Source organism: Populus alba, chromosome 12 (assembly GCF_005239225.2).
Source record: "Populus alba chromosome 12, ASM523922v2, whole genome shotgun sequence".
In the NCBI taxonomy this organism is placed as follows: Eukaryota; Viridiplantae; Streptophyta; class Magnoliopsida; order Malpighiales; family Salicaceae; genus Populus; species Populus alba.
In genome coordinates, this window is record NC_133295.1 from 4541460 (window position 1) to 4568777 (window position 27318).

At 33.1% G+C, this 27318-nt stretch overlaps 3 protein-coding genes and 1 non-coding gene across 8 annotated transcripts; 1 reads left to right on the plus strand and 3 right to left on the minus strand.

The window, feature by feature from the left end:
* Positions 1-588: 588 nt before the first annotated feature.
* Positions 589-5347, minus strand: LOC118044254 (uncharacterized). Of its 3 annotated transcripts, none has more exons than XM_073412926.1 (3): positions 5059-5347; positions 4489-4714; positions 589-999 (listed from the first exon to the last, which is right to left on the minus strand). In XM_073412926.1, the coding sequence occupies exons 1-2, from the start codon at positions 5288-5290 to the stop codon at positions 4491-4493; spliced, it is 456 nt and encodes a 151-aa protein (XP_073269027.1). In that variant the 5' UTR covers positions 5291-5347; the 3' UTR covers positions 589-999; positions 4489-4490. The 3 variants fall into 3 exon arrangements, with proteins under 3 accessions (XP_073269027.1, XP_034908373.1, XP_073269028.1); XM_035052482.2 differs by lacking the exon at positions 589-999 and adding an exon at positions 3263-3634; XM_073412927.1 differs by lacking the exon at positions 589-999 and adding an exon at positions 3263-3672.
* A 9436-nt stretch (positions 5348-14783) lies between these two features.
* On the plus strand, positions 14784-20034 carry LOC118044251 (ERAD-associated E3 ubiquitin-protein ligase component HRD3A). Its single transcript, XM_035052474.2, has 6 exons — positions 14784-15394; positions 15488-15979; positions 16734-16949; positions 17934-18257; positions 18369-18611; positions 19337-20034. The coding sequence occupies exons 1-6, from the start codon at positions 14834-14836 to the stop codon at positions 19547-19549; spliced, it is 2049 nt and encodes a 682-aa protein (XP_034908365.1). The 5' UTR covers positions 14784-14833; the 3' UTR covers positions 19550-20034.
* A 67-nt stretch (positions 20035-20101) lies between these two features.
* On the minus strand, positions 20102-26710 carry LOC118044252 (protection of telomeres protein 1b). 3 transcript variants are annotated; one of them, XM_035052477.2, is made up of 11 exons: positions 26475-26710; positions 26054-26190; positions 25250-25328; positions 25142-25180; positions 24430-24494; positions 24216-24304; positions 23482-23766; positions 23284-23360; positions 23104-23162; positions 22105-22254; positions 20102-20534 (listed from the first exon to the last, which is right to left on the minus strand). In XM_035052477.2, exons 1-11 carry the CDS (start codon positions 26596-26598, stop codon positions 20319-20321), a joined length of 1320 nt encoding a protein of 439 aa, XP_034908368.1. In that variant the 5' UTR covers positions 26599-26710; the 3' UTR covers positions 20102-20318. The 3 variants fall into 3 exon arrangements, with proteins under 3 accessions (XP_034908368.1, XP_034908369.1, XP_034908366.1); XM_035052478.2 differs by lacking the exon at positions 25142-25180; XM_035052475.2 differs by having other exon boundaries at positions 25142-25328; positions 26475-26709.
* Positions 26282-26394, minus strand: LOC118044405 (small nucleolar RNA snoR113). Its single transcript, XR_004686778.1, has one exon. It is a non-coding gene; the product is annotated as a small nucleolar RNA snoR113 (small nucleolar RNA).
* Positions 26711-27318: the final 608 nt, after the last annotated feature.

Here is a 27318-nt window from a genome sequence, read left to right on the forward strand (position 1 = left end):
TTAATTAAGGTCAATAAAAGGGGGATCATAAACAAGTATTAGTCTGAATTGAATAAATGATAGCTATCCATATATGTTGTTGATCCAACTATTAGGGAGTAATGGATTCAATTGGTGCTTTAAGAATGATATATGTGTATGGATTCAATGTTATCTATGAATTTATTTTAATGTTTCTTCGTTTTTATAATCTTTAAACTCTATAGAGAAGGATTATAGATGTTAATTGTGCTCATCAAGATATGTGTTGTCAAAACACGTTAATTTATGCAAGTCGCTACAAGTTAGGCGAGGCAAGGCTGTAAAACCTTGAACTATTTAGAAAAACGTTGCAAATTATATTTGTTAAAAATATTAATTTTTTTTATTAAAATTTAATACAGTTTGTATGATTTGAATTGTTTTGATTTATTGATATTAAAAATATTTTTTTAAAAAAAAAAAAAATATCATTAACATATATTTTAACATAAAAAATTATTTAAAAAATAATTATTATTACACTGCCCAACACACTCTAATTAGCCTCAAGTGATGAATTTCAATGAAGTGATAGCAAGGTTTTATGATAAGTTTTTGGGAGATCGGTGCAAAGAAAAAGAATTACAGGGCATTTCTTTTTGCAGCCATGCGAGTACGAGGTTCGGTCCCTCAAAATCAGATGTCTGGATGTCTGACTATTTATGCAATTCTAATATCATTGCACAGTGGGGCTATATCAGTAAATGCCTCTCTTACAGAACACAAAATTCCTTGGCCGAACCCCATATAAACCCTTGCTATCAATATATTTCACATCCTTCTCTGAAACTTAAATCATAACCATGATGAGTATCTTCAAGAGACCTCCTTTTCTTGTGTCAAAATCCACCATACTTTTGTTTCTTATCCTTGCTGCCGGTGTTACTCTTGTGATTGCAACCAAGCAACCGAATTTCCGAGCAAGCAGCATGTATTCTCCACAAACTAACCGTCCCGTTCAGCCATCAGGACCTAATCCTTATGTTCGGATCACGGGTTAGATTAGTAGCAATATACAAATAAAATTAATTATTGTTATAATTTTAAAATCCAATTTAGAAGTTGAACCGGGATAAGTACAGAGTCATAAATGGAGCTGACCGTTAACTTAGGTAGACACAAGAATAAAAATCTTTATTATCATAGTTTTCAAACCCGACTCAAAGATCGACTCGGGTAAAGCTAGGGTCACATATGAGAAGGGTAAATCTGGATCAATCTGAGTCAATATAAAATAAAATTAATTATTATTATAATTTTAAGACTTGATTTAAGAGTCAATTCGAGCAAGACCCGGGTCACAAATTAAAAGGGCCAACCAGTGTTAATCTATGTCAATGTAAAGATAAAAATTGTTATTATCACCACCTCACCCCCACCCCACGACTACTAATATTATTATTACAACAACTGTTAAATAAACAAAAACCATAAACTTGATATGAAGAATAAAATTAAAAACTTGATAAAAAAGATAAAGAAAACAATAAAAAACTAAAAGAAAAATGACCAAATTGAAATTATTATTTTTATTATCATTATTGAAAAAACAAAAACCATAAACTTGAATTGAATAGTAAAAATTGAAATGCATAAACTTTGACAAAAGAGTAAAGAAAAAAAAATAGAACCAAATCAAGAAAAATTATATATACAAATTAAAATTGAAAATAAAAAAAAAAGATAAAAAAAATCAAAAACTAAAAGGATAATCTATAACATCAATAACAATGCGGATCATAGTTCCTTTTTCTAAGTAAGTGAGAGAAATGAAGAGAAAAAATAAACCACCGATGAACATAAAATGACATGTTCAAAAAGAACGAGGAGACATCGAAGAGTAAAATGAAATAAGTATAACATCTTTTTAACCACTGTTGTCTAAAGAGTTGGCATCAAACATGTTGTCTAAAAAGTGTGACATCTCTCTCGTACTGGTGCGAGCACAGCACACATCAACGTCTTTTTCAATTAAAATATAAATTAAATAGTAATTTACACTATTACCCCTAAGGAAATAAACAATTAGCTAAAAACCCGAGACAAAAAGACTAATACTTGTGATTCCCTGAATTGTTTTTTTTTTTTTTTTAGCTCTGGGAGCTTTTATGTGATTTAACCATGTACAACAACACAAAAGGATTAAAACACCTTATTTTATTTTTTATTTTAAAGTATTTTTGTTATTTCACTACTTATAAAATTATGAAATAAATAAAAATATTCTTAAACAAACCTATAATGAATAATGCATCATTTGGAAAGATAAAAAATACTTTTGATTCAAAAGCAAACATTTTTTTTTTTTTTTTGAGAAAGCCATTGATGTCATTTCACTATTATAATGAATAGTAAAATAAATCTACGATCACAATGATTTTGCCTTCGCGTATAATCTTTCTTTTTAATCGTTTTAAAAATAGACCTATTTTATCAAAACAACAAAGCGCAGCAACATGATTCCTTAAGTTTTCACATTCAAAGTTCAAACAATTGGCACATATGCTCTACCCTTAGGCCTTTCATGTGAGCAAAACCCTTCATTTCAATTATATATCCAAAATATAAAATAAATAGCAAAACATCCACAAGGATGGTACACTGTCATTAATTATCAAATATCATATCATATAAGCATAACATTAGAAGAACATTTGCACTCATCACAACCCTTCTTAATTGACGTAGTAAAAATTAGCATAACAAAGATAACAAATACAAGTAAAATAGAATTTTATTGAAAAAATTCATCACATAAAAATTCTAATTTAAAATTTTATTAAATAATATTTTTCTCTTCAAATGGTCTACTAAAATATAAACTAAACAACTATAGTTATACCACTTCTAGGTCATCCTTGAAAAGAAGAAAGTCCTAATAAATAATTATATAGTTATTATAGAGATTTCTAAACTAAATAGAAAAAAAATTATAAAACATAATATATAATTTTATAAACTAAATAAAAATAACCAAGAAAAAATAATTTTCCTTCAAACCTCCTACATCAGCGTCATCAAGTTGAAAAAGCTCGCTCTCCAGTTTAAATTACTGTTGTCTAGATCTGTTGGATGCCTAATAAAAAAATACAATTCTATTTATTTTGTTGAGCTCCTTTACTGTTCTCTTTGCGCTCAACCTTTAACTTATCAATAAGAATATTATTAATGACATCATCAATCCCATTACTCTTATTGTTTATTATGCTATCATAATCACCATTAAAATAAACATCATAAATTATTAGAGAACATCAATCCACATCTATCTCATTATAAATGGGATCACCAAAATCTTCATTATTGGTCCAACTCAAAATATGAAAATAGAGACCAAAAGCAACAACCAGAGATCAAAATCCATTATAAGAAATCCCATGATTTGAACCTATCAGTTTAGTATACCTCTGCTCTCGCCTCTCAAATAGTTTTCAAAGCTGAACATGGATCCGTGATTACTCTCCACACGATCCCTCAGGTTCATCACTTCCACCAATTGATGGGTTATTTTACAATCTATATCTGCATATCTTTTATCACCAGTTCTTGAATGCCTTTCCCTAGGGGAAACCTCCTCATCCCGACAACACAAGCACTTCTTGTTTTGCGTCATCTTCCAGCCATGATTATTTCAACACACAACACAAACCACTACAAATCATTGGGTTTTAAAACCAACATGGACAAAAACGACACAAGAAAAACAGCAAACACAAGCAACATAGAACCCTACCAAATAAGATCACCACGCAAAAACCCTAATTCAAAATTTTAATACTGTATATTTTCTCTTTGAGTTATCTGCTGAATACAAGCTAAACAACTATATTTATACTAGTTCTAGGTCTACCTTAAAGAGGAAAAAAGATCCTAATAAATAATTATGAAGTTATTATACAAAATTCAGCCATGATTATTTCAACACACAACGTAAACTGCACCGCCAAGAATCGTTGGACTTTAATACCAACCAATGACAGAAATGAAAAAAAAAGAAAAAAGGCAAACACAATCAACACAAAATTCTACCAAATAAGATCACCACACAAAAAATCCTAATTTAAAATTTTAACACTAAATATTTTCTCTTTGAGTAGTTTGCTGAGATACAAATTAAACAACCATATTTATACCAAACATTGGTCTAACTTAAAGACAAAAAAAAAAAAAAAAACTAATAAATAATTATAAAGTTATTATAATTATAAAGATTCCTATACTTAAATTAAATAAAATAAAATTATTAAACATAATATTTAATTTCCTAAACTAAATAGAAAAAAAAATTATTAAAGAAAAATAATTTTCCTTATAACCTCCTAGGATCACTATGAATATGCTCTTATGCTCCTGCAGTTGTAGGCATTGCACAACAAGAAACTACAAATTTTCAACCACAAGATTCCCTGAAATAGGCACATCAGTCATTCATTACTTATAATTCTCATAATAACAGCATCAACGTACCATCAATCTAAGTCATCACCATCCTCATCAGTTTCACTCCATTTATCTTCAAAATCAAAATCAAACTCTTTGTCCTCAAAACCATTTGGAGGAGATTCTAGATTAAGTTGTTCTATCAACTTGTCATCCGGGATCCCTGCCAGCTTCCTATTTATAATTGCTTCGAAAATCAATGGCAGTGACTCATCTTCACCTTCGTAGTACTTCTCCACCAGCTTTTTTATCTCTGCAACCCATATAATCTCACACTTCAGTTTTTGACAACATGACTTTCAATCCACAAACCCAAAACAAATGGCCATGCATTCCATTCTCAAAAGGTCACAAATTTGCAGCATTTAACACACAAAAGAGTCATTCTTTTTTTCCAAATCATCGATGAAAATTGAACTGAAAATGCAAAAACACAAGATTACAAAGCTAACAAAATTGAGCCTAAGAGTCTAATCTTTATATTTTTGAAACTAAAACAAGGAGATATTTTCAAGCACGTACAATTACAGTCCAATTTTTTTTCCCTTCTCCAGCATTTTTCCACAAAAAGCAAAACCCATTTTCAATTTTACCTACCTTGAGTGCTGAGCTCATCAGCATCTTCAGTGGAGCCATTCGACTTCTGGGTCTGGGTAAATCTTGCTTCACAGGATGAGTCAGACTCGGAAGAGTAGAACCTGCTGAGTCTAGAACGAGTGGGGACAGTGAGTTGAGCAAGTGATAGGCTAGGGTTAGGGTTTAATCTGGTAGGAGATAGAAGGAGCTTTCGAGTGCAGACAGAGAGATTTGTCAGCAGAGCTCTCTTCATGGTGGGTATTTTGGAGCCAAAATAAATTAGGGCTTTCAGGCTAATTTAGGGGGTTTTGAAAATATGACTCTAGTATTGTGGGTCTTAAAACTTTGGGTCTTATACTTCACAAAGCTACGTGAGAACTAGACATGAAAGCCCAATAGTTATAATAGCCCGGCCTCACACAAATAACATTATATCTTCTTCTCTCTATGTTTTTTTTTTTTTGTATTATTATTATTATTATAGCATTTTTCAACCGAGTAGGGGCATGAATCAAAACTTCATTTAATCTTTCTTTTTTACTAATGGTGAAAGTATTATCTGGTCTTAAATAAATGATCAATGCTTTGAAAATTGCGTTTATAAAGAATATTTTGATATAAAATTAAAAAGAGAAATATAGGGCAAATAAAGTGTTGCAGTTCATCAATCAAGAAGGGGTAATGCAGAATAGGATGGCTAATATTGGAAGAAGCTTCTTAGAGTTAGCTGGAGTTGGGAAGCTTGCTTAACAGGTGAATAAGTACATGTTTGTTCTTGTGCCTCAAATGGCCTGTTTTTAAAAGTTTTTGAGTTTTTTTTTTAATTAATTTTTTTATATTTTTAAATTGTTTTAATATATTCTGTTGCTAAAAATAAATATTAAGTTTATAAGCATAAGTTAAAGCCAATCAACGAGTTCGTTGAAATTGTTAATTGGTGGGTGATTGCTTGTATATAAATAACATAATGTGCATCGAGTAAGATTAACGGAACTTTTAATCTTTATTTCTTCTTCTCTTTTCTTTGCTTCTCTCAAAATTAAATACCAACAAAATTATTGTTGATTCTTTTGATAATATAAATTTATTTTTATTAGAAAATTATATAAATATTATAATATAGACAGGCGGATTCACCAACAAAACTTGTGTGTCAATGATTTTATCAATTAATCTATTGGTGATATATAATTTATTATCGGTAGTTAGTCCATCATTGATTTATTAGTGATCCATTAGTAATATATGCCAATGTAATGGCCAACAGAAAAATGATCAACAACTATTTTTTATGTAAATATTTTATTGGTGTTTTTTATCAACATTTAAATTATTAATTAAATTATTGATGGACATGAAATCCCTGATAAGACACTCACAAATGACATGCTTATATGTGTGTGGAAACATAGCTTAAATATTTCATTGGTGATAATAAATTTTCTTATTGTGCAAATGGAATTTCTTGTACTATCTACTTGCTTTTGAAATAGTAAATATTTTCCTTGATTGAGGCATAAGGTATGGATTAGATTAGATTAGATTAGATTATTTATCTATGTTATGCTACAGATCAAATCTAATATTTTGAAACTTTTTTAAAAAAATTATATGCATTACTAACATGTTTTCATGAAGAAAAAAGTAAATTGTATATGAACTGACTCAATATAATCAATCGACTTGACAAGTTTAAAGACAACTTAGACAACCGGAGAAAAACATAGCTTGACTAAAAATAATTTTAAGATGATTTTTAAAAAAATAATATTGAAACGATAACATATTAAATCAACCTAGAAACAATTAATCTAATTTTAAAGAATTAAATTGAAAAAAAAAATAAAAAAAATATTAACTAAAAAAAAACATGAGTCAATTCAGATTAACCTAGTAAACTTGGATAATGAAACCGGGATAACGCAATAGAAAACAAATTAAAATAACTTATAAAGCCTATTTCCTGACCAACCCAATAATAAAATTGAAAAAAAATATTAAAAAAAATAACAAAAAAACCCTTAGTCAACCAAGGTTAACATATCAAACCTTTAACTTAAATCATGAAGCTGATGAAGCTGAGATAACCTCATAGTAAACAAATTAAAATAAATTATAAAGTTTAATTCTCAATTAATAAACCGTAACAGGGAGCTTCCCCGCTTCCGCCCCACTTTTTAGTCTTAAAAATACTAATTTTAAGAATGAGTGATTACCCTTAATCCAATCCTTACTAATCAATCTATGAGTGAATAATTAATACGTTTACTTATTGAATAGGGTTTTATGGTCGATCCGCGATCCCTAAATGCCAAAAGCATCCATAGGGCGATCTTGTAGGGTTGTTTAGGAGTTAATAACCTATGGCCTAGTTTTAAACTCTCATCATAAATATAGAAAAAACAAATGAATATTATATAAAATTTTTTTATTAATTATTATTGGATTATATTAATTAATGACAAGGAATAATAATAAAATAAAAATGAAAGTTATAATGAAGAAAAATATATAGTTGGTGAGGTTTTATTAATTATTAGATCTAAAAAGTAATTATTTTTCTCTTCTATATATGCTAGAATCTTTATTAATTTATTGCTGACTAGAATTTATCGTGGACCCACTCAAGATGATTATTTATTCAATTATTTACACGCACAACATTAAGTATAGGATGTCACGTAAGAATTCTATTTTGAATAATATTTATTAAAATAGGAAGGTCAGAAATGAGCGTCCCACTAGAGGGAAAAAAATGAATGAAATAATCTACGTAGACAACTTTTTCCACAATAATTAACTCAATAGGAAAAAAATTGAAGCCAAAAAGAGAAATAAATAAATAAATAAATGAAATAATCTATGTAGACAAATTTTACACAAATACAAACTCAATAGAAAAAAACTTGAAGCCTAACGAGAAAAAAAAATATTCTGAAATCAAAATCCTGTTTAGCAATGCGGTTATAATTATATTTTAAAGTATTTTTTATTTAAAAATATATTAAAATAATATTTTTTTTATTTTTAAAAAAATTAATTTTGATATTAGTATATCATAATAATCTAAAACTATTAAAAAATATTAATTTAAAATATAAAAACAAACAAAAAAAAACCTAGCGTATAAATATAATCACAAAGTGAGAAATGTTTCCCCACAAATAAACTCATCATCCTTGCTTCTGTTGCATCCTCTCCAAATTAACTTAAATTATTCTTGAACAATGAATTACGTAAGTCGCTTTGATGAATTGCTGGATTTGAACGCCTTGCATAATTGGCCCATCAAGAAACAACTAGCAGCTGAGGATGTCAACAGCGGACGACTCATCTTGTCTGTTCATGATGTTGAGAACTACATCATGCCAAGACTGCCGGCCGATAAGAGTGAAAGACTAAGCAGGCACTGTGGACGGACTGCCATTGATGTGTTTGATGTTGAGAAGGAACATAGGTATAACATGGAGCTTGTAAGAAAGAAAAACGGGCGATACAGACTGGAGGACTGGGATCAGGTTGCTTTGCCGAGAGATATTCAAGCCGGTGAGGGGATCGGAATGTCTTGGGTGAACGGAATGTTGTGCTTCAGACTACTTTCCGATCAGTAAGGGAAGCTAACTAACTCCTGATGAAATAACGTCGATCTTATGGGATTGTGTCATGTGAATTTTTTTATTTGTTGTTTCCAATTTCCAACATTATGATTTCCTGTAGAAAGCAAAGCAGCTTTCTGATGATAAGCAATAACAGCATCATATAATTTCTTTGATTATACTTCTTGATGTATGAAATATAAAACTAGAAGAAGCATATTTAAATATTTAATTACATTAGAAGGCAGCCATTGTTAATTCCCTTTGGTCGATCTCTAATTAATATTTTTCAAACGTCTTCATGCTGTTATTCTCTTTTCGTTTCTGAAGTAGAGTTGTGTTTCTTCAGTTTTATGATAGATTTTTACAAAGTTAAATTGTTTCACCCTTTTCTCTTGCCCTTACGCGCGCGCAGGGGTATAGGATGAAGATTCTAATTTCACCCCTATTATCAGAGTATAAATTCTTAATTTGAAAACCAAATTGTTTTTAAACAAATCCTTTTAACTAAATGAATATGGATTGAACATCATTTTTATGATGATTCGGAAATAGCCAGTAGTACTTTGTGAAATGATCCATAAATAAAGCATAGTATTGAAAACCATTAATAGAATTTGATGTTGCTGGCCCATATATATGTATAGATATACTCTAGAGGATGAGTGCTTATAAGAGATGTTTTTGAAAAAGACAATTGATGACTTTTATTGCATTGACAAGCTTAACAAATAGGCGATAAAGATTATCTGGAACGTAACACAGGAAGAGAGAAATGATTAATTATAAAGCGACAAATTTTGTTAGAGGGGTGACCAAGACGTGTGTGCCAAAGGTCAGTAGAGGTTATTTCACCGATAAGTGCAAGTGTTGGAGGTTTCTTGATTTGTGATAGCTGTGGTAGTGGATATACACCATCCTGGCAGTCACCACGAAGAATTGTTGTCCCCATGTTTCGATCCCTCACAAGAAAATAAAAGGGATGAAATTCAATGTAAACATTGTTGGAACGAGTAAAGTGATAAACAAAAACTAAATTCTTATAAATATTGGGACCACAAAGAGTGTTATGCAAAAGAAAGGATTTTGACAGTGAATTCAATGACATAGATCCGACATGCGTTACTTGCAAACCTGAGCCATCACCAATGACTACTTCATTTGTTCCATTATACTGAGAGTAGATTGAAAGGTTTGTAAGATTAGAAGTGATGTGATGAGAGGCTGCAGAATCCGTAAGCCACTTTTTGTCCTGTGTTCCATTCGTAGCTGCACAATTTGCATATTTTGGTTTGGGTACCTTACGACATGTCTTAGCTGAGTGCCCTTTGATGTCGCATAGCTAACAAATCAATGGAGGATGATTGGATTTGTTTTAAGGAACATATCGTCGTTGGTTGAATTTATAATGACCGACATGTGAGTTTAGAGATCTCGCTGGTTTGAAGTAGCGACTGCGTTGAACAGCATTGACTGTGGCAATCATACTGGAGTTTGAAGCATCAATGCGTTTTAGGTAGTTTTCATGACTGATTAATACATTATGAAGTTCGTCAAATATAAGGGATGTCTCTCTAGTTCTTATTATGGTTGTTATATCATGAAATTCAACTCATATCTCATTGAGTATGTATAGAGTGATGTAATCTATACAGATGGGAGTATCAATGACAATGAGTTCATCAACTAGTCTTTTGATATTGTTGAGATGGTCCGAAACTGGCTGGATTCCTCGTTGTATAAGTGTCAATTCTTCCTCGAGTTGCATGACATGGGTTTGTGATTGATTTGTAAACAATCGTTGTATTTTTAACCATGCATCGCGAGTAGTAGAGGAAGTAGCAATTAGTGGCAGAATTGGTTTAAAAACCGATGCAAGGATTGCATGAAGGAGCAAGTTATCTTGCCGGAACCAACGCCAGAATCCAGGATTTGTAATACCTGTAGAGGACGATTCAATAGTTTGATCATGTAATGTTTATGATGGACAAACAATGGTTCCATCAATGTATCCTTGGAGGTTATAGCCTATGAGCAAGGACATTAATTGAGCACATAAGGAAGGAAAATTTGAGGGTGTTAGTTTCAAGGGGAGTTGAGAACTAGCATTGAAGGCAATGAGATGAGTATCACCATGGCCATGAACTCAGGATTTATGGTGAAATTATATGTAATTAAGGCCATATCAAGAAGTCTTGTTGGAGAAAGAGTTCCATATAGAATTTTATTGAACATAATATCTTTATTATCGTGAACTCTTTTATAAGTAAAGTACAGGTTGCATTTAACACAAATACAAAGACTGGAAGATTTGTTTCAACTGCAAGTATGTCAACTGAGACTCCACAAAGAATGAGATATGCAATGAGCTGGTTTATTTGCAAAGGATGTTTATCCTTTGGGCTCTAGATAATCCTCAACATCCTATTACTAGGTCGATATCTATGGCATTTAGAAAGACAAAGGGTTGCCCTTCAGCACTAGTGGCAATTTGTCTAACAAGCCTTCCATTTGAATCAACAACTAGGAGTCCATAATATGCATTAACTATGGAGAGCAATCTTGTGATACTATTGTATTCTAGACCGAAAAGCCTTCCGCAGATAGGTCTTTTATTGGGATCGGTCGTGCCATCACAAAACGCTATAAACTTGCAGAATTAAATAGAATTTAATAAGCAATTGTTCCAAGATTTTTTTTTTAAATAAAATCAATATTAGTGCTATAATATTCAAGAAAGATTGATCAATAAAATTTCAGACTTGTGACCAATTAATTAGGTGTATTTGATGTGGGAGTGTACTGGTTTGGAGAGGTAATGGAAAAAATTGTCCACCCAGTAAGAGGTTGATATTTTAAAATGTGACTATCACTAACACCGGTATAGAATGCTCTGCCAGGAGATTCAAAGACAATGGACTCAAGACTAAAGGTAGGTGGGGGCAAGAAAATTTGTCTGAAGGTTTCTGAGAGAATAATAGCAGGAAAAGAGAAGACAAAAATGGATAGTATTGATACCATGTGTTGTTATCTATTTTTAGGTCCCCACATAAAAAATACAAAATTACAAAAAAAAAGTCAAAAATATATTCGGAAGAAAACCAAAAAAATAATAGCAGTGAAAAAACGATTCCAGAGTGCTCGAAAAATGACTCGAAATTGGTTGAGGAGGTTTGAAAATATAAAGATTGAAATTTGACAGTATATTTTTTTACTGATGAGGGCCTTGTTGACAAAGCAAAATCAATTTGAGGAAGAACAGTTCAAAACCAAATGTTTATGGACTCAATTAAATTTTATTGAAGATTTAATTGAGTTTATGGAGGGTTTGTTTGCAAGAAAAAAAATATTTTTCAATCAATTTGGGTTTTGGAAGAAATTAAAGTTCTGGGGTCAAGTTATAATTTTTTAGAGTTGATTTAGTCAAATCAGGGGCTTAATTGCATAAATATTGAAGTTTGATGGCCAAATAGGGACTTGATTGACAAAATTCAAAACCAAGGACCAAAATGGAAAAAACACGTAAATTAAAGGGCTGATTTGAAAAAAATACCAACAAACCCAAGTTATGAAATTATAAAAAATCAAGATTATGGATTAAATGATGAAATCGAAAACAAATTAAAATTTGATAAAAGTGCCAAGAATAAAAATTTAAAACCAAAATATTGAGGGTCAAAACTTAAAATACCATCAAATATTGAATTGAATGGCCAAGTTAAAAATTTCTAAGACCACAAATTGACAAAAAAAATCCAAAACAAAAATAAAAATCAAGTGAGTGAGAACCAAATTTAAAAAAAAAATTAAAATTAAAATTAAAATACACCATTTGATACTCAAAATGTTCGACCTGACAGGTTCACTTGTGATCCACGGGGGCCAGGGCTTAGGCTATCATGGGTCTTAAAAGCAATTGCAATAAGGCACAAAAAACTTTTGATGTTTATATTTAATTCAAAAGCAATAATCCCCATAAAAAAAAAACTAAATTGAAGAAAGCTTGAAAAAAAAAGAGGCTCTAGGTAACTTGTATTTTTTTCAAAAAAAAAAATGAAAAATCCTATAGGAATTGAAAAAAAAAGTATGAAAAAAAAATCCGATGATAAAACTAAAAAAATAAGCAATAAAAAAGGGAAAAAACCAAGCAAATATTGATGAATATTCTAAGCCCAAGTTAATCTCTTAAAGTTGCTAACCGTTAATTTTCAAACTCAGGCTCAACTAACAAGCTCAATATAAAACAAATTCAATATTAAAGGGTGAGATAAATTAATTTAATAAAAAAATTATTGTTAAATGATTAAGATATAACAAAAAGCACCAAAAAAACAAAGGAAATACTAGATCAATTTAATGTTGAAAGATGAAATAAATTAATTTAATCTAATTTTAAAAAATAATTGTAAAAAAAGATAGATCCAAAATAGAAAAAAAACTTGAGGCAACCCGTGTTATTACTAAAAAAATCCAGGGGGCATCCTAATATTACAAAAAAAAATGTGGTAAAGATAAAAACGCCCTTTCTTGCCAGCCTTATATTTTTAAAAGTTAAAGGTTATACAAGTCATTTACTGTAGAAAAAATACATAAAGAAAAAAAAACTTCGCTGCAAGTCTTAAATTTTTTAGCTTTGAAGAGTATCATCGTCATTTAACTGTGCAAAATAAAATTGAAAATACACAAATGTCTCTGGATAAAAGGCCTATTTTCTCAACTTTTAAGGGTGATAAAGTAATTTCAATATATATATATATATATATATATATATATATATAAAACATAAATTTATTAAATTATTCTAATTAATTGACAAATAATATTTTAATTTTCTAAAAAGACAATTACACCATTGCAGTCAAGGCAATTATTTAGAGCATTGAAAGACAAAATAGTCAACACAACACATTACCTAAATATATAGTATTTCTCCTCAAGAGAGCACATTCAAGTCAATTTATGCTAAAAAAAAACCTAAGTTCTTTTAGTTTTTTTTTTAATTTGAGTTGAGTCTTTTATATTAAACTGACCATGTTTGTTTCCTGAAAAATGATTTCTGGAAAACTACTTTTCAAACTTTTCTGTGTTTGTTTATTATTAGAAAAATTGATCAACAAAAAACATTTTCCAGTCAAAAGAAAATTTGGCTTGGTTTCTAGGAAAGTGTTTTTCTGAAAAATTTAGGCAAAAAACACTTTCTAGAAGTTATGAAAAATTTAGAAATGTCATATTATTTACTGATTATATCAAATTTGATCCTCAAACTTTTGATTGTTATATATATTTTGTTTTGAATATTTATTTTTCAATTTCATCTCTTACAATTTAATTTTTATATTAACTCTGGTCCTCATTTTTATAATTGTTATTTGTTTTTTTTCTTATCATTTTTTTATTGAAATTTTTTATCTATCAAATTTGATCCTCATTCTTTTAATTGTTACTTATTTTGAAATAATTTATGAAATTTTAATTATTATTATTTTAATTTCTTCATCTTTTATTTTTTTTTAGATTGATCTCTATTATTTTGATCATTATTTATTTTATTTCAGATAATTTATGAAATTATATTTTTTTTTCAATTTCATTCTCATTCAACTTTTTAATTTGTAAGATTTGTTCCTCATTATTTTAATAAACTTGAGAAAAATAAAACATTAATAAGTTATTTTTCAGCTTATTTTCCATGACATAACCAACCACTAGAAAGTATTTTCCAATTTATTTTTCATTACACTACCAAACATCAAAAAATAATTCAATTTCTCATAATTTATTTTTCAAAAAAAAAACTATTTTCCAGCAAATAAACGGAGCCTTAATGTAAATTGACGCACTCCATTAAATTGTTGGCTTTAATTTATCCTACTTTGTATTAATTATTTTTTTAAAAAATCTAGTTTAATTTTAAAAAAATTAAAATAAAATCATTATAACTTTAAAAAATATTTTAAAATAATATTATTTTTATCAACTTGCTGAATAGGGGCTGTGGCTTGTGATACACGCATTGTCTTATAACTAAGTAATTCATATATTAGCAAGAGCATACTGCTAACGTGGCATGTAGTCATTGGCTATCCAACAAGAGTTGACGTGGCAACTGCCAAGCAAAACTATACATAGCGAGAAACACCTTCTTATCTCCCTCTGTGTCTCTCTGTGAATCAAAAATCGAAATAGAAAATAAAATAAAAATGCAGAGACACAAACTAACACTCTCTCTTCTAATTTTCTCTCTCCTCCCACTCTCTCTCCTCGCCCGCCCGTACTTTCTCATCCTCTCTCAAGAAGACCTCAAAGACATCCCTTCCTCGCCAACCACTACCTCCTCCGATGTGGACCCCAATGAGTCTCCACCCGAGTGGGACGAGTTCGGCGACTCTGACTCCAAACCCGAACACGAACTCGACCCTGGCTCCTGGCGCCCGATTTTCGAACCCGACGCCACCAGATCCTCCACCTCTGCATCGGAACTCGATCCGGAGATGGAGCAGTACTACTCCGCCGTGGAGAAGATGTTTTCGGCTGTGAGTGACAGTGAAGTTAGGGTTGTGGAGGAAGCAGTGGCGGAAATTGAGGAATTGGCGACGGTGAAGGGGAATTCACATGCCCAATCGGTTTTAGGGTTTTTGTATGGATTAGGGCAAATTAAAGAGAGGGATAAAGCTAAGGCTTTTTTGTATCATCACTTTGCAGCCGATGGAGGCAGTTTGCAGTCTAAATCAGCTCTTGCCTACACGTATTACCGGCAGCAGGTGAGCTAATTTAACTTGCTTGATTTGATAATGGATTATTTACTGTTTATTTGTTTTTTTTTATAATGCTTTGTATTGTTGTTTGGTTTTCAGATGCATGAAAAGGCGGTTAAATTATATGCGGAATTAGCAGAAGTAGCAGTAAATAGTTTTTTGATTTCGAAGGATTCTCCGGTGATTGAACCGGTTAGGATACATCATGGGGCCGAGGAGAATAAAGAGGCTTTGAGGAAATCACGAGGGGAGGATGACGATGTGTTCCAGATTTTGGAATATCAAGCTCAAAAAGGGAATGCGGGAGCAATGTTTAAAATTGGGTATTTTCACTACTTTGGATTGAGAGGATTGAGGCGTGATCATGCCAAAGCCTTGGCATGGTTTTCAAAGGCTGTAGAGAAAGGGGAACCCAGGTCAATGGAACTTCTTGGTGAAATATATGCCCGGGGAGCTGGAGTTGAGAGGAACTATACTAAAGCGCTTGAATGGCTTACACTTGCTGCAAAACAGCAGCTTTATTCGGCTTATAATGGCATGGGGTATTTGTATGTCAAGGGTTATGGAGTGCAAAAGAAGAATTACAGTAAAGTAAGTTAATTCTGTTTCCCTTTTCATCATAGTGCTGAATGTAGCTTTCTTTGTTAATATTTTGTGAATAGAAGACTGGATTGCATGCTTGCCTGATTTGGTCTACTCGTGTCATGCATGGTTTCCTCTTTGATATGGTCATTCCCTTAGTCAATTGAATTTGGTTGTTAGGCCAAGCTTGCAGTTTGATCCAGCTAATTAAGTTGCGAATTTATTCTTCCCCTCTTACATTGAAATTTTTTTATTTAAATCCTCAATCTGTTTAATATAGCTTGGCTTGGCTTGGCTTCCTTTGATATCTAAATAATTGTGTTAAGATTTAGTTGACTAGATATATTTTGGCACCAATTACATCAAGAATTTGTTGAGGTTAGGGGCCTGATGTGGTTTTCTTTAGCTGTGTTTTATATTCATGCATGGGAGCTTTTGTACCTTAAGTGGCCATTTTTCCATGCAATGATTAAAGTCTTGACCTTGCAACCATAAGGGTGCAAGTTTGAGTTTTGAGAGGAGTCACTGTAAGAAAAAATGCTGAATGATCTGTTCCCTGTTCCCAAATTCTCTTTTGGGGTGATGATTGAGTAGCCTCTGAACATTTTGTATCAATGCAGTGTGTATGTGTACTGTATGCTCATCTCAAATCGCTAATGTATCTTCTTTGTAATTGCCTGCATGGTAAATGTTCTTTTATTGGATAGTTTCAGAATATGCATCAAACCTATTCTTTTTTTCTCTCTCTTTTTTTTTGTTACAGGCTAAAGAATACTTTGAGAGGGCTGCTGACCATGAAGATGCTGGTGGGCACTATAACCTTGGAGTAATGCATCTTAAAGGGATTGGCGTAAAGAGAGATGTAAGGCTGGCATGCCAGTATTTTATAGTAGCTGCTAACGCAGGTCAACCAAAGGCATTTTACCAGCTGGCAAAGATGTTTCATATGGGGGTGGGGCTTAAAAAGAATCTTCCTATGGTAAATTCAGTTTCTTTACCTTTCAATATTCTTCCTACCCAAGCTCCTTATTACAATGCGTATGAAGTTTTTGTGTGCTTTCTCGTTTTCCTTTTGCCTCCATGACTCCTTATCTTATTAATAAATTTTTGTGTTGGTGTCAGACTTCCACTGTCAATTAGTGAAGGATCAACCAGATTGCTTTAGTGTCTGTTCAGTTATTTTCTCACTGCTTTCAGAATCCTTGCGTCTGATGGACATTGTCTTTGTCATTAATTGTTAGGTTTATTAAAGCACTTATATTAGGAAAATTTAGTGACATAATACCAAGTTCAAAACAATATCTCCACCCAAGCTATTGCGAGTCTAGTTGCTAATTTGTTAATAGGTCAGGTTATTGATCATATTCCTTGCAGATCCCCCATAAATCTGTGTTGGAGCCACATTCTGAAGATATTGAATACCTAAAAGTTCAATCGAAGTATATAATGTATATTGCCAAGGTAGTTTTTTTGGGACCTATGGGATCTAGTATTTTGGAGAACTGTCAAAAGTGGATGAGTTTGTTTTAAGCTTTAATCTCTAAATAATCTCACTTGTGTAACTTGGGAAGCTCCCCAATACAATTTGAACAGTAGGTTGTTGGTTTCTGTTCTTTTGAATTCTAGAGTGGATGAGTTTTTTTAAGCTTTAATCTCTAAATCATCTCACTTGTGTAACTTGGGAAGCTCCCCGATACAATTTGAACAGTAGGTCATTGGTTTCTGTTCATTGAATTCTTTTATGTTTCTCAGCTCCTTTTAATTTGATGTCAATTTGCATGCTATCCCACCACCTTCCTACGGATGAAGTGAGATTGTGGGATCAGATATTTTATATCTTTGTGAAATGTATGTATGCCTTTTGACCCTGCACTTCTATCTATTGGTGTATGTTGCAAACGGTTTTGAAATGTGCCAACACTTGTATCCATTCATTTTACAAGAAAGCTTTACTTTTTTCCAGGCCACTGCGTTATACAAACTAGTAGCAGAACGGGGCCCGTGGAACTCCTTGTCTAGATGGGCATTGGAGTCATACCTAAAAGGTGATGTGGGCAAAGCATTCCTGTTGTATTCAAGGATGGCTGAGCTGGGCTATGAAATTGCACAAAGTAATGCTGCATGGATTCTTGACAAATATGCAGAGGGTAGCATGTGTATGGGGGAATCTGGGTTTTGTACAGACTCGGAAAGACACCAGCGTGCCCATTCTTTGTGGTGGCAAGCTTCAGAACAGGGCAATGAACATGCTGCTTTGCTTATTGGTGATGCATATTACTATGGTAGGGTACGTGTCCCGTCTTTCACAATTTTAAAGTTTTTTTGTTGCCTTTTTGGTTCATTTTCTGAATAGTTTTTTCATCCTAAAACTTTCCTCAACTCTTTCCTCCTTTCTTAGGGTACTGAGAGGGATTATGAACGAGCGGCAGAGGCTTACATGCATGCCAAATCGCAATCTAATGCGCAAGCTATGTTCAATCTTGGTTACATGCATGAACATGGTCAAGGACTTCCACTTGACCTTCATCTTGCCAAGCGTTACTATGACCAAGCTCTTGAGATCGATCCTGCAGCAAAGTTACCTGTCACCCTAGCCCTTGCAAGCTTGTGGATAAGAAAGAACCATGCAGACAGTTTCATGGTCAGTTTATTTATCTGCTTTTCATGCTTGTCTTCTTCAAGCATAGAAGTGAAAATTAGATGATGGTGCAAATTAGACATCTGCTTCTATCACTTGATCAGAATTCCTATGTATACATGAGCTGGTCATGTTCCTCCACTATTGCCCTATTAAATGTTTCAGCCAGTGATTGTTTTGATGTTCTGAGTATTATAACCACTGGAAAATCTAGTCCTAACTTGCTAAAACTTGTTGGGGGCATGCATCTTCACAAAAGTTAAGAAATGAATAATGAGGACCTGATATGCATTTTTATTCAATCATTAAAATCATGTAGTTTACTGCTTGAAATAGCATGTTTTTGTAGCTGATCAGAAACTCCCCACCCCTTGGGTCTCTTGTGGTTTTCTGTGGCAGAAAATAAGAATGTTGATGCAAGAATCATATCATCACAAGGATGCATGTTCTTTTTGTTCTTCCTCTTAGTTTCTCAGATTCCTAAATTTGGTGAACTTTTGCCTATTTTTGGTGATCCTTCTTGCTAGAAACTGCCTTTATCTCATGTGAAGCTCTCCCAACCAATGCAATCAGTTTGTTCTCTACATATGTTTAGCTGAACAATAGGGCATGGGCAGAAGATGATCCTTGTAGTCGATCATAATTAGTTTGGTTGTCAGGGTTGAGTTTTGGAATTTTGTTATAATACTTTGACTAACTGATCCAAGGATTCTTTGTCTCTGTATTAGGTACATGTAATTGATTCATTGCCTGGAGTCTATCCAAAAATCAAAGCATGGGTGGAGAATATTATCCTGGAAGAAGGAAATGCAGCAATACTTACTCTTTTTGCCTGTCTGCTTACGGTTCTCTATTTTCGTGAACGGCAACGAAGGAATGCTGCTGTTGAGGATGGCATACAAGGCCAACATATCCATCATGCACCTGCCGCACTCAATTAGTAGGCAGCTCACCATGATCTTCAGAAATGCAAGGTTTTGTTAGTGCTCATCTGTGGAAAGCTAAAGTTCATATTGCAGTTGTGTTGTCATCTGGGGAGAGGCCAAAATTCACATTGCAATGTTATGTACAGGGGTTTAGATCTCTATCAAAGATGCCTTGTTTCAGGCAACATTGTACCATACAGAGACGGAAGAGGCAGAAATAAGACATGCTTTGTCTCGCATGTGGAAAGACATGTTTTGTTTCAGGCAACGTTGTATTCAACACAGGATTATCTGACGCCATATTTAATAGGCAGGCAGGTATGTTTGTTGTGCTACGTGCAGCATTCGTTTACACAACAGATACATTGTTTCATACAAGAAATCTGCTTGTGATGAGCAAGGATTTCGGGGTAATGTTGTGCAACGAATAGCCAAAACTGATCTTAGTGTCCTTTTTCTCCTGGCCGCAAAATGAATAACAAGCTGACTAGTTTCCCCTTTCTCTTTGTTATTTCATCAGCAAGCTTTCCCTATAGTGATTTTGAACCTCCCTCGCAAAACCATGAATATAATAACACCACTCTATTACAAGGAAATATTATATTATACATAAAACTTCACTGGCTCGGAGGAGCTCCTACAAACCCTTAGCAGAGTATGTGATGGTAAGGCTACCAAACTATTTACAAATACAGATTGCTCAATACAGTGTTAAAATTATAAGTACAAAATACATTAAAAAATGCCAGCGTATCAACCAGTAGCTGACTCTCTGTTAAGCTCCTCAATCCGCAAGCTTGGTACCGAAAATTCTATATTGCCTACTTCCCCAAATGTCATTTTTGTCTAGGTAATAAGATTTCAAGCAACACTGCACCCATGGTGGATTTCTGGACGCAGGATTGGTTCCCTTGCCATCATTATTTGCAGCCACTCCAAGCAATTTGTCTCGCTTCCTTGTCAACACATCAATCGACGGATTACCATCAAAAAATTTCTCCTGCCAAGGATGAAGATGGCAAAATATAAAGCTTGGTCACATGAGGAGCAAAAACCACTGTAGATTATAGAACATTAAACCAGTTTTGACCAGCACATTAAAGAATTTTAAACAATTCATTAGAAAATAGTCATATGCATGCTCGGTGGGATGAAAAGAGGAACAGATGATACAAGAACATATATCGTTGAGGCTCTTGAAGGAATCTTCGTTTACCCATTTTTTAACAAACACATTACTTTCACATATTTCAATCAAGAAATATTTGCATTTAGCAATAAGCTGTAGTTTCTACCAAAACAAATTAAGGTAGACCTATAGCCTTTACAAGGAAAGAAACTCAGTTCTCGACTCCAGCTCAACTTAACTTACGCACAATCACATGCAGAAAAAAGAACAAAAAGAAAAAACCTTACCCATGCCCCCATCCTAAACCAATTAGAGTCAGCTACATGGATCATTCCTCTAGTTTTGTTAGAAGTTAAACACTTTATAAGTTGTTATGACGTTGAATCACTCTATCACTTCCACTCGGGTTTTTTCTATTTCAAGTCAGCTACTCCACTCTCTTCTCTCCCTTGAAACTTCAGTCGGTCATTCTTGCAGTCTTCCTCAATGGTACATCAATGGACCAAAAATAAATGAGGCTAAAGGACTTCCCTTACGAAGATTCACCTCTAAACCTTAAAAGAAACATGGGAATTTTGCATAACACTGTTCACAAAGAAATACCAACATAATCAGGATCTAGATTCTGAAAGCATTTTTGTATACATCACAAAATGGCCTGAAAGTTAGTTTGCAGACCATTCTGAAATCAAAGCCTGCTACTTGTGTTACAGTAGGTACCTTTGTTGGCAAAGAAATACCAACATGATCAGGATCTAGATTGTGAGAGCATTTTTGCCTCCATGACAAAATGGCCTGAAGATGACCTTGCAGGCCATTCTGAAATCAAAGCCTGCTGCTTGTGTCACGGTAGAGGTTTAACTTATTCGAGACTGAGAAGACATGTAAAACAAGAGAGAAACTGGAGAGAGAATACACAATAGTGGGACCAAAATGCATTAGTCCAAAAGTTACTAGTTGGAATGCACATATTCTTTCTACCCACAGATCTTATATATAAAAGGTGCTTTATCCTATCAAATAAAGGGGGCTAACCAACATGTCCCCGGACAATCTGACCCGGTAATTTATCCTGATCAATGTGCACAAAAAGAAAAATTCACTACAATAGACCCAATCTCATACTTTTTGTCCATTATGCAAAACAACCAGAATTTTGATCTTTTTTTCTAAATTGCAGAACATTAAAAGTTTTATGTTAAAGTTTTAGATTAATTATTTTCAATGAGTGCTTAATTTTATATTCATTTAATTTAAAAGATAAATTAAAACTTGTATTGTTTAGATTAACAGACAGCTAAAATGGGTGGTGCATCATATATCAATTGAGAAATATAAATGATATGTCAAGGTATTATACTCACATGCATGATTACATGAATAATATGCCAATATTATCAAGATAATAGCAGGTTGAGTAGTAGTAAGAGAATGTCTGTACCCCATCTTCAGCATAGATGAAAGCATGAATTCTGGCAGTTGGATCCTCTATGGTTAGTCTAATTCTGTACGTCCCATGATGAGAGAAGTCCTCAGCACGCCATGGAAATGCAGCCACTACTCTAATTATGCACTTGAATCTAGCAGTTGCCTGCAAGGTTTAAAGTCAGGCAAGTGGTGTCAAGCTGTCTGTATCCCACATATTCCCTTTTTTGTGTTCCCTAAGCCAGCTTCTATTTTCCATCAAAATGGAATTTATCATTTACATGAATGTATGGTTGGCTCACTGTCATCGCCCAAAAGAACTATCTTGTGCTAGAAGTGTTTTCTAATGTGTTGAGATGCCAGCCTAATGCTTGACAAAATTGCAACAGCTGACAGCCTAAACATGAAAATACAAACAGATAACACTCTTGCCACTGCCTTAAAAACCAAGAGCCAGGGGCATCTCCAAAAATTTCTAGAATCACTTTGGTTTGTAGGATTAATATTTCAACACAGAAATCTGAAGTGCCAACTTTTGCAGGCTAATTTTAATTCTAGTAAATATTATCCTGAAAGGAAAAAGAACAACAGAACAAAACAAGGCCAGGGCACCATAGTTCATGTAGTACAGACGAGACTTCAATTAAAACTCCCCAAAACATCCCGTTTTAGGCCAGAAGGATGGAGGGGGAGAACCTCAGTAACATACCTTCCTCTTTTTTTCACATGAGACTATAACGGCTGGAAGTTTCAACATTGCACTGGACCATGGCCATGGTCATGGCCCCTGCTATGAACAGTTTAAAAATGCAATTACTGTTGCTATTGGTGATTATTTTCTATTTTATTAAGGCACTAATTCTCTTACAGGAGAGTGACCACAAAACAATCCCCTGGCTGAGGAAGAACAGTCCAACAAACAGTGGGGAGGGATACTATTGTTTGTGAAAGTTAACATTAATAGACATCTGAAAACATGAAAATGAACTGGTTAGCATGCAGACAAATATCCTACCTCTGAATAGGTGAGAACATCCATTAACGTAACAAATGGCATGTGGTCATAGTCAACCTCTGAATAGGGGGGGAAGGACATGTGTGAATAAATCATCACCATCATAGCGCTTCTAAGCATAGAGAAAATGAGGAAATGAAGCAAACACGGGAATCATATAAGAAGTCAACAATGTCAAACCTGTAATTTGTGAACACCATGGAAAGCACCAATATGGGATGCGTCCTAATTTCAGCGACACACGCTCATTGTATGACCTTACTTACATGGATATATAAAGGAGAAGCAATATCAATTTTGAATTCTCCATTAAAAACATGCAATGTTCAATTGCACTTATATTTGAAATATGTATTATATACACAAACATATAAATACCTCTGGCATGCTAAGACGAAATGGTCCTCATTTGACAAATATCTAAGCTTTGTGAAAGGTGTCAACACACCACACCACAGTCCTGCATGCACTTCACAGAGTATGCTGATGAACTTTACCCATTCACCAGTATTGAGCAGGTGGAGAACATGCTTCTGATTGACTTTGTCGATGATTACCCGTAATATTGTTCCAACAGTAGGAAACGTACATAATAAATCTCTAGACAATGGAGGCGAGGGTTCCAACTGTAAAGGAAGTTGTTCATCCATTTTGTGCTCTGGACTGTGATTCAATTCAGAATAACTACATCAGTAATTCTTATAATGACTATCAGGGAATAATGACAAATATACAAAATGAACATGAAAAAATAATCATATCTGGATAAGAACCATATGAGTATATTAAAATAACAGAACACAAACAGAAAAGCCCAAGTGAAAAAATAAAAAAATCTCAAAGTCCAAAACCCAAAGTCCAAAAACCCCCAAAATCCAAAGTTCAGACTCAAAATCAAGCCCAAAATGATCAAAGGGCATGAAAGAGAAAGAAAAAATGTAAATAGAGTTGGAGAACAAACAGTGAACAAACCCATGTTTTTTTTTATTATAATCATAATTTAACAAAACCCAGATGGAATAAAGAATCCAATGGCAATAGCTGTGCTCTGAAATAACTAATAAATAAAGTAAATATCCACAGCTCTAACATGTTGGTTCATATCAACTCACTTTGTATTAATGCTGATTGGTGGAGAATCTGTTCCATCCCAAACAAGCGCCATCCACTCATTCTTGGCAATCTCACAAACATGGAGTATCTTAACAAGGTGAGAACCATTTATCAGCAGTAGGAATAATGAAAAGGATTGCAGAGAAAAATTAAGGCCCGCTCTAGTTACTCATACGTACTAAAAGGATACAATACAAAAAATCCTAGGCTCACCTTGCAAACCAAATTAGCATGCTGTCCTTCCCGCATCTCTCTCAGGAAGGAGAAAGTATTTACTCCTATAAAAAAAACATTAAAACAGCTTTTTACAATGATAACAGGCATGATTTGAAGCAAAGCATTCTGGCAGAAGGATGGATGGCTTCCATATGCATGAATACTCAACATATTCAACACCCCCCCCCCCACACACACACACACTAAAGACATCGGTGCTTCCAAGTCAAGCATCTCAGTTATGATTCCAATTAAAAAGATGCTGGGATATGTAGAAAGACAATGCTGACATCAGAATGCAAATAAAACAGTGACCCAAGAGTTTGTCATATCAAATTAAGGTTAGACTCATGCCCAGTCCACAAAATTTTGGTGAATGATTGTGACCTTATACATCACCTTACTCATTGGAATTAGAGGGCTGGCATGCACATGAACATCAACCCTCAATGATTTACTCCTTGACCTCATTTCTTTCATGAATCATAGAACATGCACTTTTACTTGTTTAGAAATCCTCAAAATCCAAAACCACATCTTTTCCAATAATCTCATGATTACAAACATTTAATCTTAATCAGAATCAGCAGGCTTAATTTTGGTTCTCAACAAAACACAAGATACCAGTTAACTGCAATTTATTGATGCGAATATGGATATTCCAAAAATGATTTTTTTCCTCATCAGTTAAGTGTACTCTCGAGTGTACCTTCATCAACATGAAAGTCAACCAACCATTTTCTCATGCCTGCTATAAACTTTGAGTCATGGTCTCTTGGACGAAATAATGAACATTGATAAGGTAGGAAGTCTTCACCATTTTTTCCTTCATATAACGCAAAAGAAGAAAATTTTTTATTGAAAAGAGCATAGACACCATCGTTGTGAGTTTTCATCTGCCAAAAAAAAAATGCCATAGATTTCAGCATGCTAGAAGTTAAACACCATTAAGTTCATAAGAGGTCCTACTAGTATGAATAACACCAGTTTTAACCTAAAAGACAACAAATATTTAGAACAAGAGAAAATTTTCATTTAAATTATCAGAAACCAAAGCCAAATGATAGGCGTTCACCCTATTCCAACATGGAGCATCTATCAAAAAATAAAACAAAAGCAGCTTCAATTCCCTAAAAACAAATTCAACTAAATATTCTTGACCAAACCAAATCTATAATGTAACACTTCACAAGAAATTCCATGCCAGATCTGCAGGTTCACTTAGCTATTAGAGTTGACAATTTAATCAACAATGTCAACCTTGGCACAAACTAAATCCCAAGAATAACCCGAATTATAACCATCTTAATGCAATTGTTGAACTACTGAATATCACAATTCACCAAGAAACAAGAGATCTACAAAGAAGCAAATAAAAGTCACACTCTCCTTCCCACATTCCCTATTCCATCGAATTTCACAAATGTTCTAGTGCACGCAACAAAGAAAAACAACTACTGGAAACAGGCGAAGAAGAGAAGAAAGCATTAGGGTGGGAAACGAGATGGTAAAGGTTTTTCATCTAAGCTTTCCGTGGTCGTAGATCTGCTGCGGAAAGACTTAGGCATATCCGTAATCCTAGTGCAAATAAAAAAAAATAACATTGGAGTATTTTGTCTACCACGACACGAGAAAGTTGAATTATATCTCCAGGTGACCCAACAGTAGGCAGATTTTCCATATGTGCCATGAAAAAGTTGACCGGAATTCCAGGCTTCGGGTATGATTCGTCAACTATTTTCACTGAACAAAAATAATCTGCAAGCAGTGACCAATTTGTAAACATGTGTGCTGGAAATAAAAAGTCCATAATATGAACAAGAATTTGTGAAATTGTAAGAAAAAAAAAGTGGCTCGGAACAGACACCTTAACTTGAGAAGTTCATCAATCTCCCGCCAACCATGAAAAAATTAATTTTCTGGTAGCGGCCGTAAGTCCGGCCTTTGTTATCATCATCGCCACTCAAAATCAGTTTTTTTTTATTGAATGAAGAAAAACTGAATTAGGAGATTTTGTAAAGAAAAAAAAAAGGTAGCCGTACCGGTTCCTCTGGTGGTTTTGGGGAAACCGAGCTCGATAACGACGCCGATTAGATTGACTTTCTGGTTGATTGCAGAAATGGCGTCTTTTATTTTCAGAAACTTGTAGTCGTCTCTCTCTCCCATTTCTTCCTCTCTCTAACACTCCCTATCGTGCTTGTTATGTGCTCCCTCTATATTTTTAGGGTTTTGTGGATGGAGGGAGACGCAATTTTTTTATGAGGATTCAATTTGAAGGGTGTTTTACATTTTTATCCTCTTTAAGAGTCCGTTTGAAAAAAAAAAAAAAAATTGGAGATAGAGGAGGATACATGTCATTCGTTTGTTATAAAATGATTAAAAATTTATTTTATAAATTATTTATAAAATTATTTTTTATTATTATTCTAACGAAGGGTGTTTTGTTTTCTCGTATAACACTAACTTATTAAAGAACTCTCTAAAAGAAGCTTCTCCACGCCTTTTAATTATACTTAATATAATTATTATTATTATTATATATAATAATAATTATTATTATTATAATTATATTATTATATTACAATTTTTTTTCTCTTCTATAGCATTTTTTTTTTCTGTTTTTTTTTCTTTTTTTTTTTTTCTGTAGCCTTTTTTTTCCTCTTTTTTTTTCATTGTTTTTTTTTTCTGGAGCTTTTTGTTTTTTTCCCACTTTTGTTTCTTCTTCATTTTTTTTTTACATGTTTTTTTTTTTTCCAAAATTGACTTCTTTTTTTTTTTTAATTTTTTTTCAAAATTATCTTTACTAATTTTTTTAAATATTGAGCTGGTTGAAAATTTAACTATGTAGCTTTTTTCTTTAAAACATTGTGGATTGCTATAATATTT